A 21,327-nucleotide genomic window follows, 5' to 3' on the forward strand; every position below is an offset into this window, starting at 1 on the left:
AGTGTTTCTTTGCCATAGGGACCTCAGCCCGGGGGACACGTCCAACACTCAGATCAACCTTTATTGAAACATCACATGGCAGCATCAGGGCTCCCACACCTCACAGGGCTTCGGGGGCCTCACAGGGCTGCAGCGGGTTCACAGGGCTCCGGGGGGACTCACAGGGCTACAGGGAGGCTCACAGGGCTGCAGGGGGTTCACAGGGCTCTGGGGGGCCTCACAGGGGTGCAGGGGGGCTGAGAGAGCAGCAGGGAGGCTCATAGGGCTGCAGCAGGTTCACAGGGCTGCAGCGGGGCTGACAGAGCAGTAGGGAGGCTCACAGGGCTTTGGGGGGCCTCACAGGGCTGCAGGGGGCTCACAGGGCTTTGGGGGGCCTCACAGGGCTGCAGGGGGTTCACAGGGCTTTGGGGGGCCTCACAGGGCTGCAGGGAGGCTCACAGGGTTTTGGGGGGCCTCACAGGGCTGCAGGGGGGCTGACAGAGCAGCAGGGAGGCTCACAAGGCAATAGGGGGTTCACAGAGCTTCGGGGCCCTCACAGGACTGCAGGGGGGCTCACAGGGATGCAGGGGGTTCACAGGGCTTCAGGGGCCTCACAGGGCTGCAGGGGGAGCTCACAGGGCCCTGTGTGCAGGGCTGCAGGTACAGAGAAGAGGCCCAGAGAATCCTAACACAGCCTGGGGCTCCGAGCAGGGCAGGTACAGAGGCCCCTAGGAGTTGGCAGGAGCCTCAGCCTTGGGGACAGTCCCACAGAAGACACTGCATCTGGGCTCTTTAGCACAGGCCTCACCCATCCTGGTCAGAGGAGCCCTCGGACAGTTTTGGGAAAGCCAGGCTGGGGTGTCCATGCCGCAGCAAGGACTCGTCCTCCTGCAAGCAGACCATATGTTGCACGTGAGGACTAGGCAGGGCGGAGGCTTTGCAGCGCTGGTAACCCAGTGGGACCACAGGGAGGGAGTGTCCGGCTCAGGGCGAGGCACTGAGGCTCAGCTGCGGGCATGAGGTGGGGCCACGCCCAACTACTCACCGAGTCTGAGCCCCGCTCTGCCGAGGTACTCTGGAAGTCTGCGTATGCATCCCTGGGGACGTCCAGCAGCTCCTCCTCATACTCCGTCTGGTAGTCAGATTCGTCTGGCGCCGAGGGTAGGGCCACTTCAGTTCCCTCCCAAGGAAGGGACCATGCCCAGCACAGCCACACTCAGAGGCAGAACTGGCCACAGATGCCCACCCCTGCCCCTAGGTGGCCAGGGGCCCCACAGGCAGCCACCTGGTCCCAGGGCAGCCCTGCACAGAACCCCTGGTTCTGTCTGCCTCCAGCCTTGCCCCAGCATATCACTTGGTAGGTCTTCCACAAGGACAAGGGGTGGGTAGACACTCCTCCCCTTGTCAGCCAGGTACCCTTAGGGCTCCAGCACCCCAGACCAGGCCTCTGTGGACAGCAGCTGCCTTGCCCAGGGCTCTCTCAGCCCACAGCAGCCACGAGAAGGTGTCTCCCGGGAGAATGTCCAGTTCTGCTGTCAGGAGGCCACTGGCCGAAGGCCCAAGCACAGGGCCCTGGATGGAGTGTAGAGGGGACTGGCCCTTCTGGTCCTCCTGCCCCTCCAACAAGCAGCCTTCATTCCCATTCCCACTGGGTGGGGTGGGGTGGGAGGCACAACGTGGTTCTACCTCAGGCCTGAGGTGTGGCTGGGACTTGGGGTGAATGAAGGGCAGAGGCTGGGTGGCCCAGGGTGGTCAAAGTCCCACTGCTGTGGGTACACGTGGTGCCCGGGACGGAGGAGCGCCAACAAGCACCCCAGCTGCTATAGCGTGGGCATGGACGTGGGCAGGAGGGGAGGCCGTGGGCCTCTGGGGTGGGGGCGTCGAGCCCAACACAGCATCAGGAGGCCACGCAGCCGCGAGCACCTCATCTTGGGCCTCCACTCACCATCCACCATGGCGGGCTTGGCGGGCTCAATGCAAGACACAATTTCAGCAAGGTCCGTGAAGGAGGCATTGGGACAGGTGAGGACCTGGGGGTGGGGTGAAGACAGCATGTTGCCTGTGGACACCCACCTGCCAGTCCCCAGCCTGCTTCCTGTGGGGAGGCCCCACCCACCCTGTGCCCTCTCTGTAGCCTCCGCCTGCCCCCCAAGTTGGGGCAGAGGGCAGGGGCCGGGGAGATGCGCAGTCCTGAGCAATCCTTGTCCTAGCCCTGGAGTCTTTGACCAGTGGGGCAGGGCCTGTGGCCTGAGGAACTGGGCGTGGCCCGAGCTGGGCATGGCCTGAGGAACTGGGCGTGGCCTGGGGAGCTGGGCGTGGCCTGGGGAGCTGGGCGTGGCCTTGGCGCCCGCACTCACCTCACTCGAGGGCCTCTTGCTTGGGCCCTGCTGGTCGCGCAGCATCTTCTCCAGCACGCCACTGCGGCCCCAGATGTCAAACACCGTGCGCCCGTGCTGGTACCCCACTTCCTGTGCACACCCCCAGCGCCCCGTCAGGAGGTGTGGGGAGCCCCTCACTTCCTGTCTTCTCAAAAGGGGGAAGCAGGGAAGGGCAGCCACCGGAGTGCCCTCTGCCCGCCTCCGCCGCTGCGGGTGTGGCCGGCACTCACGCAGATCTCGTTGAACTTGCTGAAGTCCAGGGTGCCGTAGCTGTCGATAGGGGGGCGCAGGTACTCGCAGTAGTCACTGCTCTTCACCACCTCCAGCTGCCGCACGCAGCACACGTAGGCCAGGCGCGTCTGAATCTCCGCCATGTTCAACACCTGCTACCGTCACAGCCGCCTGAGTCTCCTGCCCTGGCCCCTACCCCGTCCCAGCATGGCCCGTAGTGCAGGACAGGTTCTGGGGACCCATCCTCCAACCTGGGGCTGCGGGGAGAGGGTAGCAGCTCCCGGCCGGGGGTCCTCCCTGCGGGCTGCCACAGCCTTCAGGCCTGTCCGGCCTCGTCCCTTCTTTCCCCGGAGCTGGGCTCAGGCAGGGGTGGTGAGGGGTGGCCCCAGACCTGCTGGTCTCAGAGCCCAGGAGTGGTCCCCACTTCCCTGCCGCAGGACAGGTGTGGGGCTGCAGGGAGGAGCTGCAGGGACAGCCCAGCTCACCCGGTAGCACCCCACCTTGACTTTCGTGGCCAAGGGGTTCCAGCGTTTCCACAGCAGCCACCAGCCAGAGAGCGCATCCCCATAGTTGGTGAGGTCCGTCTCATCTCGGCTGCCCACATCAATGGCAATCACCACTTTTGCCCCCATGGACCGGGCCACATCCGCTAGGGAGAAGCCAGCCCTGGTTACCCCCTGGACAGGCATGCAGAGCCAGGGGACGGGGACAGAGCCTGCCTCCCCGAGACCTGACCTGGGGGCTGTGGGGTCTCCTCTCTGCCGTTACACCTTCTAGAGGCAGAAGACCCACACGCCCAGCTCAGTGGGCAGCTGTGGGCACAGAGCTGTGTCCTGGGCCATTCTGACTGCATATCCCACAGGTGACAGGAGTGGCCTGGTCCCCAGCAAGGCCGACACCTGCAGGCTGTTAGTTTCTGACTGTGGGCACAGATGGGGCTTAATTGCTCCCAGTTACTCGACTTGGCCTTTGTTCTGCACGCTGCTGAGCTGACTAACAGGGCCATATGCTGGAGCACATGCTGCCGGTGCCTGCGTGTGCGTGTACACGCGTGTGCATGTTCTCGGAGCTCTGATGCCAGCCTGACATTTTTCCTTGGCACACTCTAAGGAAAACGTGTTCCAGCCCAGCCTTCTCGGAGCAGAGGCAGCAGCAGCAGGGGCCGTGGGGCGGCGTGACCCAGGAGCCTGTGCTCCTGTAGGGTGTGGTCCCCCCAACCGCAGTACCTGGGAGGTTGTTGATGTAGCCCCCATCCATCAGCAGGTGTCCGTCCTTGGGGTCACAGAGAGGGGGCATGTAACCGGACAGGGACATGCTGGCACGCACATACCGCCACAGGGAGCCTGGGGAGGGGGCCCGGAGTCGCTGGTTACCCGGAGGAGGCTCCTCTTGGGTCCAGGGGTCAGGGCCTTGCCTCTGCAGTCCTGGAGCTGGTAGGTCCCACCTCACTGAGGCCACCTCCACAAAGGGAAGCACATGGCCCAAGGGCTGAACAAAATTGAGTTCTTTCTCTGGGGTCGCACTGCATTACGTGTGCCCAGGACTTCCAACTGCTGTGACCCCCCCACCCCAGGAGTGAGGGAGCCCCTCACTTTGTCCTCCCACATGATGTCCATCAGTCTAGCCCACGTCACTGATTCTGCGAGGGTCCTGTCTGGCCTTCTGAAGTCTCTGGCCCAGGCCACGCCCCCTCCTGTCTGAGGTCTCAGGCCCAGGCCACGCCCCCTCCCGTCTGAGGTCTCAGGCCCAGGCCACGCCCCCTCCCGTCTGAGGTCTCTGGTCCAGGCCACGCCCCCTCCTGTCTGTGCGCCTAGTAGGGGCATCCTGCGTCCTCCATGGACAGAGCTGCCCACAGGAGACCCCCGCGACCTTCCCGACCCCGGGGGCTGCTGGGCTCTCCCCCTGCCCACACCTCGCACCCAAGCGGCCGCCCCTGTGCGGCAGGAGTGCTCACCGTCGGTGTGGACCCGCATGGCCGAGGCTGTGATGTCAGTGGTGATGGCGAAATAGGGAATCCACAGGTCCTGCGGGCGGACGGGGCTTAGACGGACCTCTCCCATCACGCTCCTGTCCCGTGTCTGGGGAGGCTGACTCAGGGCCAAGAGGCGGAGGCCAGGAGGGGACAGGCACTGGGGGCTGGGTGGGGGTTCACCTCGATCTGCCGGTCCTTGAAGACGCTGCAGATGCTGCTGTTGAAGCCAGCTCCAGAGAACATGGATGTGATGGGGTAGGTGAGGTCCAGTGCGGCCTTCATCATGGACGTCATGCCCTGGGGGCACATGTGCAATTGACAGAAGGCTCCCACTCTCCCTGCGGGCTGCCACAGCAGACACATGGCGTCCCGACGGCCGCTCATGAATGGAACGGGGGTCCAGAGTATCCTTGGGCCCCACCCAAGGTCCTAATCTCACAAGAACTCCCTATCACAAGAACAGCATGGGGTAAACTGCCCTCATGATCCAATCACCTCTCACCAGGTTCCTCCCTCAACACATGGGGATTACAATTTGAGATGAGATTTGAGTCGGGACACAGATCCAAGTCATATCAACAGTACCATGACATATCTATGGAGAATAGTCTCCTGACAATTTTCTACCTCTACAATTGGTAAATAATTTCTATTCTGAGGGCGTTTCTATTCTTTGGCACCCTGGCTGGAGCCTCAGAGGGAGCAGAGGCTGGTGGACACCCACAGGGCCTGAAAGCCAGGATACAGCCCTACCCTTGGTCCCTTCCTGACCCCTAAGCCCTCGCTGGCCCTACCCTCACAGGCTCTGCAGCACCCCCGTGTCTGGGGCCTCCTCGGCTTTGCCTGCTCAGCTCTGGGGCAAGGCCTGGCCCAGGCCCGTGGCCGGAGGGTCGGGGAGGAGAGCTGGGGGCAGGCTGCTGGGCACATGAGGTTCCTGGGCCAGGAGAACACAGTGGAGTGCTCTCAGGAAGGTCAGAGCCACCCAGCCCTGGCTCACATGCCACTGTGGCACTCCATCGGGGGTCCACTCTCTTGGGCTCCTTGTGGGTGGGCCTGGGGCCCATCCTTCCTCAGTGAGGCAGGCAGGACTCGACACTGACCTCGACCTAGCCTCACAATGCCCAGTGTGGGTGGAGAGGACTCGAGACTGACCTCAAACTAGCCTCAATGCCGAGTGTGGGTGGAGAGGAAGGGTCTTCCCTGCCACAGTGAGCTAGGGCTCAGGGGACGGAAGCTGGGAGGGAAGTGCTTGGAGTGTGGGCTGGACGTGCTTACGCCATGTGATGCAGGCAGTGAAAATGCCTCGGCCACAGGCAGAGGAGACCCCAGTCCTTCCCTCAGGAAGTCCCTGGCCAGCACCAGAGGGGCTTACGGAGCTGAGCCAGACCCCAGTGCCTGCCGTCCCCTCTCCTCAGCACGAGGGATGGGCACACAACCCCTGGCCCACCTTGCCCCCAGTCGCTTGCAGGCCCAGGGTTCCCAGGACGGAAGGAGGACCAGCCCAGAGAGTTCTGGCCATTCCCACACCTGGCCCCTCAGCGCCAAAGCCGCAGAGGGAGGGACAGGGAGAGAGCCACCAGGTGCTCTGGGACAGGACCGGCTCTGAGCCACCTCTGCCCATGGCGGGTTCTGTCCCGAGGACACTGTCCCTGAGGCTGTCCTGCTGAGTACCAGTCCCCAAGCCCTCTTTTGAGCGGCACACTGAAGGTGACCGGGTGACTCGTTTTAGGGAAAGACACATTTCTGGAACAGAGAGGGGAGCCGGCGTCAGTGGCCTCGGGACCCGCTGGCGGGGCTGGCGACAGCCCCAGGCCACGTGAATGCAGCACAGGTCTGCTTGGGAGCTGCTGCCGCACAGGGGGTGACGAATTTTCTTTCCTTTTAAAAGGAGAACACGAACCCTTCTGATCCCACTCATGGCTCCAACCAAAGCTCGGTTTTGTTTCACAAAAGCAAGTGCGGCACTGAGGAGGGCAGACGGCGGCCACGTCTGCTGGGGAACGGAGCCCGGCTACCTCGCTCTGCGGCCCTAGGGGAGCCTGTTCTCACCGCTGTCTTTGATGCTGTATTTGGTATTCTGATTCTGGAATCCATTTATCACAAGGCCAGACTAGTGGCCAAAGTAGTTTACATCTCTCCTGTGACACTGAGCCGCCCTGACCTGATCTCACATCCCCAAGCCAACATCTCCCTGCCCTAAATCAACCCAGGCTGGGTGCCATGCACCAGGGACAGCCCCACGGCCCCCAGCCTACCGGGAGGACTCAGTAAGCCCATCCTCAGCTGCTCACGCTGCCCTGCCTGGCCTTTGGGTCAGAAACCCCCATGGAGGCTTCGTGCCTCTTACTCCCAGGGGCTGTAATAATCAGCTCCTTTTCCACGATCTTGGCGTCCATGTCATCCTGCAGCACCTCAACCACCTCAGACCCAGGCCGCCTCCCACCACCAACCTCCACCACCTCAGACCCAGACCACCTCCCACCACCAACCTCCACCACCTCAGACCCGGACACGGATCAGACCGCCTCCCACCACCAACCTCCACCAACTCAGATCCGGGCACGGATCAGACCACCTCCCACCACCAACCTGCATTCATACCTTCTCTCTGCTATTCCTTTGCCTCACAAGCTGCACTGGGAGGCCTCGGGGTGTAGCCTCCTCAAGGGCAGGGCCCTGCAGAGCCACATGCAGAGGCCAACGGCCCCAGCGTCCCCCAGCACCAGCATGGACCTGGGGGGCTGTGCTCCAGTGAGGGTGGTGGGTACCTGCTTACCTCAGCCCACTGCTTGGCCCGGATCCGCATCTGGCTGTAGTTCCGCTCCTCAGAGTACAGGGCACCCATGAAGGCCCCGATGGACGTGCCTCCCACCATATCCACGGGGATGCTGCACTCCGCCAAGGCTTTGAGAACGCCCACCTGGGCACAGCCTCTACACCAGCCAGGGATACAGCGAGGAGTGAGCACGAGGCCCAGGCTGTGCCCTGCAGAGCGTCAGAGGTGGCCACCTGCCACCACTTGCTCATCCTCAGTTCCCAACTCCTCCACAGGCAGAGACGCTGACTCAGAGAGGGACTCCAGATGCAATTTAAAATTCCTCTTTCTGGGCTCACGCCTGTAATCCCAGCACTTTGGGAGGCCGAAGCGGGAAGATCACTTGAGGCCAGGAGTTCGAGATCAGCCTGGCCAACAGGGCAAAAGCCCATCTCTACTAAAAATACTAAAATTAGTCGGGCGTGGTGGTGCGCACCTGTAATCCCAGCTACTCGGGAGGCTGAGGCAGGCGAATCACCTGAACCCAGGAGACAGAGGTTGCAGTGAGCTGAGACTGCACCACCACACTCCAGCCTGCGTGACAGAGTAAGACTCCGTCTCAAAAAAAAAAAAAAAAAAAAAAAAAAGAAAATAGAAAATAAATAAAATAAATAAATAAAAATAAAATAAAATAAATGAAATCCCTCTTTCTGGAGGTACTGAGGGATTGTGAGGCTGGGATGGGGAGGAGGGTATCCTGAGAGATGACTGGCATTGGCCTCTTCTACCCACAAACACGGCTGCCTCCAGCAGGGCATCTGAGAGGTGGTGGGAAAACTGGAGTTGAGGCGCCCTGGAAGGGAGGAGCCTGGGAAGCGTCCTGAGGGGCAGCACCCCAGGAGTCAGGTGAGCTGAACGTAGACCAGGGAGCACCCCCGAGACGAGGCAGCCAGCACCCAGGGCCTCCAATCACTGCTGCTTCTTTCATACCGAATGTCCACTACTCAACCAAAGATTACCAGTCATATGAGAAGAAAAGCCTCATATAGGCTTTTCTTTTGGCCTCATAGCCAAAAGAAAAACCAGACAATAAAAGTGGGCCCAGAGTACACCCAGATCAGAGATACAGAGCAGGCTTTTACAATGACCATGCTTACAGTGTGCAAGGAGCCGGAAGGTGGCATCAGCAGATGAATGGGTATAAAGCAGACAAGGGAAGAGCACTCAGCCCTAAGGAGGGAACTCGGCCACGAGCCACAGCACAGAAAGGCCCTGGAGGCATTTGCCGTGGTTTGGCTCTGTGTCCCCACCCAAATCTCATGTTGAATTTGAATCCCCAGTGTTGGAGGAGGGACCTGGTGGGAGGTAACTGGATCATGGGGGCAGATTTGAGGTGGGAAGTCAAGGCTGCACTGAGCTGACGTCATACCACTGCACTCCAGCCTGGACTGCAGCGAGACCCTGTCTAAAAAAAAGTTCTGGAAATGGACAGTGATAACAGTGGCACAACATTGTAACAACATTGTATAATTAATTATATTAATATATTAATACTTAATTGGATACTCAAAAATGGTTAAATGGTAAATTATTATATATAATATATATTATATATAAAATATATATATATAAAATACATATATAAAATATATGTGTGTGCATGTGTATATATATATGTGTGTATATATATATATTTTTGAGACGGAGTCTTGCTCTGTCACCCAGGCTGGAGTGCAGGGGTGCGATCTCGGCTCACTGCAAGCTCCGCCTCCCGGGTTCACACCATTCTCCTGCCTAAGCCTCCCGAGTAGCTGGGACTACAGGCGCCCGCCACCATGCCTGGCTAATTTTTTCGTATTTTTAGTACAGATGGGGTTTCACTGTGTTAGCCAGGATGGTCTCGATCTCCTGACCTTGTGATCCGCCCGCCTCAGCCTCCCAAAGTGCTGGGATTATAGGCGTGAGCCACCATGCCAGGCCATGCTATGTGTATTTTAACATAATAAAAAAGAACCATATGTAATACTGCCACGGAATATTAAATACTCAGGTAAGAGCCTTAAAAACAGGTTCAAGTCGGGAGGCGGAGGCTATGGTGAGCTGAGATCATGCCATCGCAGTCCAGCCTGGGCAACAAGAGCAAAACTCTGTCTCAAAAAACAAAAACAAATTCAAGGAATTAAAAACAAGAGTGTCAATTCTGGCATAAAACCAAACAGAAATTCTACAAGTGAAAAATATAATAACAAATGAAAAACTCAATGAGTGGGCTTAACAGCAGAACAGAACAGCTGAAGAGAGAAATGGTAAAATACAAGATGGGTCAGAAGAAAATATTCATTGAATCATGAAGCATCAAAAGGATAGAATATGTAAAATATTGTTTTACAAAATCTGTAAAGGAATTTGGGAAACATGGGATCTGGCACCAAACTCTAATGTATGTGTAATCGGAGCCACAGAAAGCAGATGGGGAGGGAGCCGTATCTGAAGGGATAGTGGGGCATGTTCTAGAGATAGACGTCAGGCGTTGGAATCAGGAAGCATTACAAATCCTAACATAAATCAAAAGAAAACCATTCCCATGTTGTCAAAAACCCAAGGCAAAGAAAAAAGCTTTAAGCCAGGCTGAGAAAATAAAAAACGCGTTACCTTAACTTTTCTGTCCTCTGAGTGGTTGTGAGAGAGTACCTATTTACTATCTGTTTCTTTATAGGCAATGTCTGCTTGTCTAAATGTTAGGGGAAAAAGAACAATTTAAATAAAAGAGAGTAAAATTAAGCAAATAACAAAGATAAGAGCACAACTTACAGAGCCAAAAACAAATATAGAGAAGATTGACAAAGATGAAAGTTGGTGTTGGAGGGACCAATTCGATGGATAGCCCTGGTGAGACCAACCCAGGAAATGAAAGAGAGAAAGCATCAATGATGAACAGGAAAGAAAATGGGAACATCGGTGCAGATGCTTTAGTTAAAAAGACTGAACAGCTTCATGCCATAAATAGAAAAACTCAGATAAAATGGGCACATTTTTAGAAAAACCTAACTTACCAAAATGACACAAGAAATAGAGCATCTGAGTAGTACTGTAACTTAGTAAAGATTAAATAAATTTAATCTATTTTTTGTTTTTTTAGACAGGGTCTAACTCTTGCCCAAGTTGGAGTGCAGTGGCGTGATCACAGCTCACTGCAGCCTCAACCTCCTGGGTTCAAGTGATTCCCCTCCTGCCTCAGCCTCCCATGTAGCCGCAACCACAGGCACACACCATCACAGCCAGCTAATCTTTTCATTTGTATAAAGACGGCATCTCACTATGTTGCCCAGGCTGGTCTGGAACTCTTGGGCTCAAGAAATCCTCCCTCCTTGGCCTCCCAAAGCGCTGGGATTACAGGTGTGAGCCACCACGCCTGGCCTGTTGGAAGGTGTTATGTAAATTTTGTTTTATTTATTCCTTATATGTCTCATAAAATTCACTGGTGAAACCATCCGGACATGAAACTTTCTTTGTGGGGATTTAAAAGTTACAGATTCCATTCTGGCTGAGCTCAGCGGCTCACACCTGTAATCCCAGCAACTACTATGATGATGTCACTGCACTCCAGCCTGGGCAATAGAATGAAACCCTGTCTCAAAAAAAAAAAAACAAATAAAAATAAATAAGCAAAAATAAAACATTTTTTAAAAAACCTTCCAAAGAATAGGAAAAGAAGATGAACTTCCCATTTCAGCTTATGAAGCCAGCAAACAAACCTTCATACCAAACCCGGTAAAGACATTTCAAAAAAGGACAATTTCAGTCCAGTCTTACTCAGGTTTGAATAGAATCTAGCAATATACAAACAGGATAACTTCAACATCATGACGAAATAGGTCTGTCCCAGGAGCACAATGTTTATTTTCATTGGAAAATCAATGTAATTAACACATTAACAGATTAAAGAGAAAATACAATCATCTCAATAGAGTTACAAAAACAACTATTCATGATTAAAAACAAAAACACACACACAAAAAAAAACCAAAAAAAACCTCAGGAAACTGAGAATAAAAGGGAACTTCCTCAGTCTGACCAAGGGCAGCCACAAAAAGCTGACAGCCAAGATCACACTCAGTGGTAGGCTGAACACCTGCTCCCACGCCTGGGAATGAGGCTTGGGTGTCCACGCCCCCCATGTCTATCCACACTGCACTGGTGGTTCTGACCAGTGCAGTAAAGCAAGAAAAAGAAACAGAAAGAAAGTACATATGCATATTGGATGGGAAGAGAAAATACTGTTTGAATCTCAGAAAATATAAGTATGTATGTAGAAAGTCAAAAAGAATCTACAACAAAGCTACAAGAATAAATGAATTGGCTGGGCGCGGTGGCTCACGCCTGTAATTCCAGCACTTTGGGAGGCCGTGGCGGGCGGATCACAAGGTCAGGAGATCGAGACCATCCTGGCTAACACAGTAAAAGCCCGTCTCTACTAAAAATACAAAAAATTAGCCAGGCGAGGTGGTGGGCGCCTGTAGTCCCAGCTACTCGGGAGGCTGAGGCAGGAGAATGTCGTGAGCCCAGGAGGCGGAGCTTGCAGTGAGCTGAGATCCGACTACTGCACTCCAGCCTGGGCGACAGAGCAAGACTCCGTCTCAAAAAAAAAAAAAAAAAAAAAAAAGAATAAATGAATTTAGCAGGGTTGTAAGATACCAGATCAGTTTATAAATACTGTATTTTTTAAATTTAAAAAATGTAAAAATTGTATTTAAAAATTGTATTTCTACATACTGGCAACAAAAAATTTGAAAATGAAGTCTAAAAGATATCATTTACGGCTGGGCACAATGGCTCACGCCTGTAATCCTAACACTTTGGGAGGCCAAGGCGGGTGGATCATGAGATCAGGAGTTCAAGACCAGCTTGGTCAAGATGGTGAAACCCCGTCTCTACTAAAAATACAAAAATTAGCCGGGCGTAGTGGTGGGCGCCTGTAATCCCAGCTCCTCAGGAGGCTGAGGCAGAGAATTGCTTGAACCTAGGAGGCGGAGATTGCAGTGAACCGAGATCGCACCACTGCACTCCAGCCTGGGTGACAAAATCAAGACTCTGCCTCAAAAAAAAAAAAAAAAGATACCATTTATAATAGTCTTTTTAAAGCCTGTAAAACCCTTAGAAATATAGTTAACAACAAAAGATGTGCAAGATGTCTACACTGAAGATCACAAATCATGGCTGATCACCACTATGCGAGGCCTAAGGACACAGGGAGATCCATCTAGATTGCGGGCTGGAAGGCTCAATGCTGTCAGCTAATGATGTACAGATTCGACATATTCCCCCATCCAAATCTCACAAGGTTTTCTTTTTGCAGATGCTGACGAGCTGATTTTAAAATTCACATGAAGATGCAAAGGCCTAGGACAGCCAAAACAATTAAAGAAAAATGGAAAATGGAACTACGTGACTTCTCAATGCCAAGATTGACTATGAAGCTACAGTAACTAAGACAGTGTGGTCCTGTCATTAAGGATAGAGAAACACACCAATGGAACCCAGCAAGGTCCAGACGGGCTCACACCTGCAGGGCCACTGGATCTGACGGGGGCCTCAGCAGTTCGGGAGGGAGGGAAGGTATATTCGTCCGTTTTCATACTGCTGTGAAGAAATTCCTGAGACGGGGTTATTTCTAAAGAAAATGAGGTTTAGGCGGGTACGGGGCTCAGCGGGATTACCCAGCACTTGAGCAACCATACCCAACCTAAACCTCATTTCTTTATAAATTACAAGCCTGTAATTCCAGCACTTTGGGAGGCCGAGGAGGGTGGATCACTTGAGGTCAGGAGTTTGAGACCAGCCTGGCCAACATGGTGAAACCCTGTCTCTACTAAAAGTACAAAAATTAGCTGGGTGTGCTGGTAGGTGCCTGTAATCCTAGCCACTCGGGAGGCTAAGGCAGGAGAATCACCTGAACCTGGGAGGCAGAGGTTACAGTGAGCTGAGATTGCACCACCACACTCCAGCCTGGGTGACAGAATGACACTCCATCTCAAAAAACAAAAAACAAAAACAACAACAACAACAACAACAACAACAAAATATGTATATATATGTATATTTAGGCTGAGCACGGTGGCTCATGCCTGTAATCCCAGCACTTCGGGAGGCTGAGGTGGGTGGATCACAAGGTCAGGAGTTTGAGACCAGCCTGGCCAACATGGTGAAACCCCATCTCTACTAAAAATACAAAAATTAGCTGGGTGTGGTGCCACGTGCCTGTAATCCCAGCTACTCAGGAGACTGAAGCAGGAGAATTGCTTGAACCCAGAAGGTGGAGCTTGCAGTGAGCCAAGATCGCGCCATTGCACTCCAGCCTGGGCGACAGAACAAGACTCCATCTCAAAAAAAAAAAAAAAAAAAAAAAAAAAAAAAAAAGACTGAATGGACTCACAGTTCCATGTGGTTGGGGAGGCCTCACAATCATGGTGGAAGGCAAAGCAGGAGCAAAGGCACATCTTACATGGTGGCAGGCAAGGGCACATGTGCAGGGGAGCTGCCCTTTGTAAAACCATCAGATCCCACGAGACTATCACGAGAAGAATATAGGAAAGACCCGCCCCCATGATTCAGTTACCTCCTACCAGGTCCCTCCCACAGCACGTGAGGATTATGGGAGTTATAATTCAAGGTGAGATTTGGGGGGGACATGGCCGAACCGTATCATTCAGAGCAATCAGACACCACACGGGAAAAGTGGACTCCCACCTCACACCAGTCGTGAAAATCAGTTTGTGGTGGCTCACAGACTTCAACGTACAGGCTGGAAAAGCTTCCAGAAGATGTAGAATACCTCTGTGACCTTGGGATAGGCGGAACCTCTCAGGACACCGGAATTAATAACCATAAAAAAACTGGAAAATCACACTTCATCAAAATTTTAAATGGTTCATCCAAAGAGGCCATTAAGAAAATGAGAAGGAAAGCCTAGACTGAGGACAATATCAGCAATAAATGTATCCACAAAAGACTTGTGTTCAGAATAAAGAACTCCTTCGATACAATAGTAAAAGACAAAAACCTATTACAAAATGGATAAAGAACTTAAAAGGATACTCCACAAAAGAAGATACACAAATGGCCAGCAAGCTCATGAACAGGTGTTCTACTCATCAGTCATTGGAGGGATGCAAATTAGAATCACAGTGAGACACCACTGCAGACCATTAGAATGGGCAAAATTTAAAATACTGCCATTACCAAGGGTTGGTGGGGATGTGGGCCACTCGAACTCTCAGACATTGCTGGTGGGAGTGTAAAATGATACAACTGTGCCATGACCAGGCACTTACACTGCTGGGCATTCGCCCAAGAGGAAAGGAAATGTGTCCACAAAAGGATTTGAAGAAGAGTTGGGCCGGGTATGGAGGCTCACACCTGTAATCCCAGCATTTTGGAAAGCTGAGGAGAGGGGATCACTTGAGGTCGGGAGTTCGAGACCAGCCTGGCCAACATGGTGAAACCCCATCTCTACTACAGATACAAAAATTAGCTGGGCGTGGTGGCAGGTGCCTGTAACCCCAGCTACTGGGGAGGCTGAGGCAGGAGAATTACCTGAAGCCAGGAGGTGGAGGTTGCAGTGAGCCAAGAACGTGCCACTGCACTCCAGCCCGGGCTACAGAGCGAGATCCTGTCTCAAAACAGACAAACAAAAGAGTTGGTGATAACAGCTTTGCTTGTAATAACCAAGACCAGAAAACCAACCATCCATCAACAGGAAGGGGGAGAAGCAAAGTGTGGTGAGTGTACCCGGCAGCGCCACTGCTGAGAGTCAGGAGCACAGACAAATCTCAGGCATGCTATGTCGCGTGATCAACGCCAGATACCAACAGGCGCACAGTGGAAAACCTGAGCGAGCGAGGCGGGCAAAGTAAAGCCCACGATGCGCGTTCTCAGGAGCGCAACACCGCCCGGGAGGAACACGGAGGGCTGCGGGGAACCCGGAGGAACACGGAGGGCTGCGGGGAACGTGCTCGGACCTCAGCGGTATTGTCGCAGAAAAGATCAACTGCAAGACACATTTGAGAAAAATCTTCCAGAAAGTGGAACGAAAGGACAGAGATGAAGAATAGGGGAGAGAAAAGACTAAAAATTAGAAGATCCATCTAAGATGCCCCAAATCTGACCATCAGAAGCTCCAGGAAGGCTGAGCGTGGTGGCTCATGCCTGTGATCCCAGCGCTTTGGGAGGCTGAGGCAGGAGGACCCTTTGAGCCCAGGAGTTTGAGATTTGCCTGGCAACATGGTGAAACCCTCTCTCTCGAAAAAAAAAAAAAAAAAAGAAAGAAAAGAAAAGAAAAGAAAGGAAAGAAAGAAAGAAGAAAGAAAGAAAAGAAAGAAAGAAAGAAAGAAAGAAAGAAAGAAAGAAAGAAAGAAAGAAAGAAAGAAAGAAAGAAAGAAAGAAAGAAAGAAAGAAAGAAAAGAAAAACAACTTAGCCAGGTATGGTGGCCTGCACCTATGGTCACAACAACTCAGGAGGCTGAGGCGGGAGGACTGCCTGAGCCCAGGAACTTCCAGCTGCAGTGAGCTCTGACTGCACCGCTGCACTCCAGCCTGGGTGACAGAGAGATCCTGTCTCAACAAAAAAAGCCTGGGCGCAGTGACTCACACCTGTAATCCCAGCACTTTGGGAGGCCAAGGTGGGCAGATCGCAAGGTCAGGAGATCGAGACCATTCTGGCTAGCATGGGGAAACCCCGTCTCTGCTAAAATTATTAAAAAAACAAAAAAATTAGCCAGGTGTGGTGGTGGGCACCTGTAATCCCAGCTACTTGGGAGGCTGAAGCAGGAGAATGGGGTGAACCCGGGAGGCGGAGCTTGCAGTGAGCCAAGAAGGTGCCACTGCACTCCAGCCTGGGCAGCAGAGCGAGACTCCGTCTCAAAAAAAAAAAAAAAAAAAAAAAGCTCCAGAAAGAGAGAACACAGAAAAGAGGGTGGTAAACATTTTCATTTAGAAAAATTATAAATTTCCCAGAGTTGAAGCCTGTGAGTTTCCAAATTTGAAAGGGTCCACTGGGAATCCACTGTCAGTGGATGCAAAAAGAGCCACATGAAGGCCCGTCATCATGCACTTTCAGAATACCAAGAATGCAGAGTCCCAGGCCAGGCACAGTGGCTCACGCCTGTAATCCCAGCACTCTGGGAGGCTGAGTGGGGAGGACTGCTTGAAGCTGAGAGTTGAGGCTACAGTGAGCTTATGATTGCCACTGCACTCCAGCCTGGGCAACACAGCGAGACTCTGTTTTGTTTTTACAAAAGAGAAAATCTCCTACAAGGTTCCAGAAGATAAAACAGGACTTGTGAATAAAAATAGCACTAAATTTCTCAACAACAATACAAAAAACTAAAAAGACAATGGAACCATGCCTTAAAATTCTCAGGGAAAATTATTTCCATCTAGAATTCTATACCCAGCCAAACTATCACACAAGTGTGGGAACAGAATGAGGACATTTGCTGATATGCATGCTCTTAAAACGTTTACTTCCCCATGCATCTTCTCCTAGGGAAATTTCTGGAGCATATATCCACCAAAATGAGGAATAAACCAATGAAGAAGAAGACATGAAATTACAGGAAATGGAACTGAACACAGGAGAGAAACGAACGTAGTTTCCAGGATGGCGGTTAAAGAAAATTCCAGGGCAACTTCTCAGCAGCACGCTAGAAAGCAACCAGTGGAGATAGGAGGAGGTTAGAGGGCTTTAGGGAGGACGACTCCTGAAAACTGAACAGAGACGAGCGGTGTGTCCGAACATACCGAGAGGAGGTTAACGCCTGCCTCAGTGTCCTTGGGTAAACTAAGGATGCCCAGAAAACTGAACAAATATGATAATTATTAAGTCCAAGGAAGGAACTTCAATCATAGGATAGGACAGGATGTGACTTAGCTCTGAGGGACACCCACACTGTCCTAACGACATAGACAGTGAGTGCTGGCTAACTAGTGATGGAACCACACTGGGATTTTGAGTGGAAAGGAGGGAGACAGACGCATAGATGAGTGACTGATTGATAGTTGGAGATGGACAGACTCTGACTGCAGGTGTGGAAGGCGGTTAAGAAGTCAACAATCTAAAACCAAAAACAAAACAAAACAAAAACTTAGTAGAATAGGAATACACAATTTAGAGATACAGACAAGCAGACAGCCCAAAACATGGGAAGTGGTTATTCCTGGGATAACTCTGGACGTGGTGCTGGAGGGAGGGCAAGGGCCTGCAGTTATGTGCCTTACAGAAACGTATGGCTTCTAAGTATTATCTTGATCAAAGCTACGTTCTCATTAAAAATGCGCTGATCTGGCCTGCAAGTCAGGTCCAGGTGTGGGCTCAACTGCTCCAAGTCCCTGCACTGTCCCAGACCCACAGAAGGAGACCTGGGTCCTGTCCCCAGCCTGACAACCTCAGGTAGAGCCATTGAACTGCTCTAGGCCAACTTCTGCAGCGTTTAAGAGAAAGTATGGCACAAGAGGAGGTGGAAAGTCCCTTAGACAGCAGGATGCAGTGGGCACTTCACCACCTGGACCAGCCCCAGGGGTGGACAGGGCCCTGCCCTGGGGTCAGCAGAAGCATCCTCGAGGCCCTGGGGCTACCTCCAAGCTCCTCCCTGGGTAGCAGTGCTGGCATTCCGTGGGAGATAGGAGGGCCTGCTGGAGAGGCCCCACCCCAGCAGGGCAGCCCCGGCCTGGACCCCTGCCCAGGCACCCCTCGGTATCCTCCCTTCATTTGGGGGCAGCGGTAGGAGGCTCTGCCCTGCCTCTTATGCACACCTGGCTCAGCAGAGGGGCACGTGCCTGTCCCACCCTTCTCAGGGCTCCCGGGCTCCATCTCGGTGCCAAGTGTATCTATTCACGGTCAGGAGAAGGTGGTGTCTGATGACAAGGCAGGGGAGGAGTGACCTGGGATTGAAGTCCCTGAAAGACTCAGTTTGGGCAGAGAGCAGATCATTCTTTATCAAGTATTAGAGTGAAGGAAACTCACTAGACCCCGGAAAGACCGGCTGAGGAAAGAGCAGAGGTTTCAGAGGAGACGCAAAGGGCCAACAAGCAACCACTTCTTTTTCTGTTTGTTTGTTTTGTTTTTTGAGACATAGTCTTGCTCTGTCCCCAGGCTGGAGTGCAATGGTGCAATCTGGGCTCACTGCAACCTCCGCCTCCCACGTTCAAGCAATTCTCCTGCCTCAGCCTCCCGAGTAGCTGGGACTACAGGTGCACGCCACCACGCCTAGCTGATTTTTCTATTTTTAGTAGAGACTAGGTTTCGCCACGTTGGCCAGGATGGTCTTAATCTCTTGACCTCATGGTCTGCCCGCCTCAGCCTCCCAAAGTGCTGGGATTACAGGCGTGAGCCATCGTGCCTGGTCCAAGTAGCCATTTGTAAGCAAAGGCAGTCAAAACGAGATATGTCTTCTACTAAACTGGCCATAATAAAACCAGGGCCACTCTGGGTGTCAGTGGGCACACCATGTGCACTAGGTCTGGACAGGCGGCCTGAGGGTCTCCTTGTCTTCGGGTGACACCCCCCGCCCCAGCACCCGAGGGGGTAACTGTCACCACAAACACAACCGTAAGGAGTGCGTGGGAAGCGGGGGGGGCACTCACCTTGCTCCCCCTCCCCCAAGCACCAGGGCAATGGCGTTGCCTGTCAGCACCCTCGCCAAGCGGGAGAAGTCTGAGTGTCGGTCCGGGGGCCGCTGGAAGACACGCTTGTACATCTCCACCTGGGGGAGGAGCCGTCAGGCAGGGCTGGTGCGGGGCCCCACCCTCGGCCGAGACCTCACATCCTGGCTTGACTGGGGGGTGTTTCCTCCACTTCTAACCCAAACTGACCCCAAATCCTCTCCAGCATGCAGCAGGCCCTGCCTGATAAGACTGATCAACACCTCAGTGCCCGGGCCGGGCCCCAGAGACAGCTCAGCTACTGGGGGGAGGACACTGGCAGAGGGTACGTGGGCAAGAGAGTGGGCCCGGGTGGGGGGCCAGAGGGCCTCCTCAGAGCTGTCTCCACTGGGGTCCCCCAATCCTGCAGCAGATGGTGCTTTCAAGGTGCAGGTTCCTGGACAGAGCTGTGGGCTGGGGGCTGTGAAGCATGAGCAGCCTCCAGACACCTCTCACCCTCAGGCCCCAGGGCTGCCTGAGGACACTGGAATTAAAAGTCTCACGGGCTGGGTGCAGTGGCTCAAGCCTGTAATCCCAGCACTTTGGGAGGCCGAGACGGGCGGATCACGAGGTCAGGAGATCAAGACCATCCTGGCCAACACGGTGAAACCCTGTCTCTACTAAAAAATACAAAAAACTAGCCGGGCGAGGTGGCGGGCGCCTGTAGTCCCAGCTGCTCAGGAGGCTGAGGCAGGAGAATGGCGTAAACCCAGGAGACGGAGCTTGCAGTGAGCTGAGATCCGGCCACTGCACTCCAGCCTGGGTGACAGAGCGAGACTCTGTCTCAAAAAATAAATAAATAAATAAAAAATAAAAGTCTCAGGGTCTTCTGCCCAGAGGAGGGAGCAGTGCTGGCCTGAGGACACCCTCGTTGGCTGGATGTGGGGCCTCAGCCTCAGCCCTCAGCAGCCCTGACGTGAGGCCCATCCTCCAGGGTTTACTGCCCCTCCCCTGACGTCAGGCCCGTCTCCCAGGGTTCGCTGAGCCCCCAGCCCCATGGCCGCCCTGTGGCTGCCCCCATCCTGCTGGCTGCCTCCTAGCTGCAGGGGGTGTCACCTTGCCGTGGCCACAAGAGGCCCAAAGGGCAAGAGGAAGGAGACGTGAGGCAGGGTCACGTTCACAAGCACAGGAAGGGCCCAGGGAGCGCAGGTGTCAGGAATCAGGTGGGGAATGTGAAGGCGGCTTCAGACATTCAAGGAAGTGAATGACGGAGCCACAGGCAGGCCACCTCGCTCTCCCCGCCTCACCAGCTGGGGCAGGCTCCTCCTGGAGAAGACGCGGCGCGGGCAGCAGAGGTGCAGGTGGCCGGAGCACCAGCTCCGCATGTTCAGCCACTCCACGGTGCGGGCGGGCGCCGGGCCCTCCTCCCGGTGCAGCAGGATCAGCTGCTTCTGAGCACGCACAGCTGTGCTCTCCAGCATCCGCTCCAGCTGAAAGGCAGAGCCCACGTGTCTGCCAGTCGGGCGAGCCTGGGACTCGGGGCAGGACGGAGCTGAGGGCAGCACAGAGGGTCTGAGGGCAGGACCCCGGGAGCAGCTCCTGGGTTCTGCAAAGCAACTTGGCTGTGGCCTGGTCTTGGCGCTGCCGAAGCTCTGACGGCAGGGGTCCGTCCGTCCACGGTGCTGGGCAAGGTCAGCACGGCAGGAGGGGACACCTCCTCTTTCTGTTTCTCTAACACTGCCTTATAAACACATACAGCAACCTTTTCGAATGAGGTATTTTGCAAACAAACCCTCACAAGGGAGCATCACTAGCTGCAGAACAGGAACATACATCAGAGAGAAGGAATTTTTAGCTGCCCCAGGATTAGCCCAGGCAGGCTTGTGATGAGAACAGAGCAGGGAGCAGAGGAGGGAGACGGAAACGCGAACTGAAGGCAGGAAGCTGGAGAACGAACAGGACTGGCCAGTCGTGAGCCCGAGGCCTCGCCTGCAGCCAGCCACAGGCAATCGGGTCAGCGATCTGCTGCCATCGGGGAACCTGCAGACACAGCCTGGGGCCGGTGTCCCGAAGGTGCCTGCACAGGCTGTTCCCGTCGACTGAGGATGCAGGGGCAGAGGGTGGGGCATTCACAAGAGGAAAACTAAGCCAGAAAAAGCAGCGAGGGGAACAGGAGCGACGCCGAAACCTAAATGCTGTGGAGAAGAGCGAACTTCAGACGACATAAAATAGGGCACCGTTTATGTAAAAGGTTAGACCTGGAAAGGGCTTCCTGTACCGGCTGTAAAAGTGCGAAAGGCAGCCAGAGGCTTTGACTTCACAAGAGGCCACGTGGGGCCCCTGCCCTGCCCCGCCCCGTGCTGGAACCGCTGGAG

The 21,327-nt window shown here is 53.9% G+C and overlaps 1 protein-coding gene across 4 annotated transcripts in view; it reads right to left on the reverse strand.

Moving 5' to 3' along the window:
- Nucleotides 1-40: 40 nt before the first annotated feature.
- Nucleotides 41-21,327, reverse strand: part of PNPLA7 (patatin like domain 7, lysophospholipase) — a 79,918-nt gene continuing 58,631 nt past the window's right edge. For all 4 annotated transcript variants that reach the window (XM_073022133.1, XM_073022131.1, XM_073022134.1 and 1 more), the window contains 12 exons: nt 20,260-20,442; nt 18,956-19,074; nt 7,337-7,493; nt 4,741-4,857; nt 4,543-4,612; nt 3,815-3,931; nt 3,089-3,237; nt 2,588-2,740; nt 2,337-2,447; nt 1,925-2,009; nt 1,025-1,128; nt 41-867 (listed from right to left, as the gene is read on the reverse strand). In XM_073022133.1, the coding sequence (XP_072878234.1) occupies nt 784-867; nt 1,025-1,128; nt 1,925-2,009; nt 2,337-2,447; nt 2,588-2,740; nt 3,089-3,237; nt 3,815-3,931; nt 4,543-4,612; nt 4,741-4,857; nt 7,337-7,493; nt 18,956-19,074; nt 20,260-20,442 (1,449 nt within the window). In that variant the 3' untranslated portion in view covers nt 41-783. The remainder of the gene's footprint in view (nt 868-1,024; nt 1,129-1,924; nt 2,010-2,336; nt 2,448-2,587; nt 2,741-3,088; nt 3,238-3,814; nt 3,932-4,542; nt 4,613-4,740; nt 4,858-7,336; nt 7,494-18,955; nt 19,075-20,259; nt 20,443-21,327) is intronic.

Source organism: Chlorocebus sabaeus, chromosome 12 (assembly GCF_047675955.1).
Source record: "Chlorocebus sabaeus isolate Y175 chromosome 12, mChlSab1.0.hap1, whole genome shotgun sequence".
NCBI lineage: Eukaryota > Metazoa > Chordata > Mammalia > Primates > Cercopithecidae > Chlorocebus > Chlorocebus sabaeus.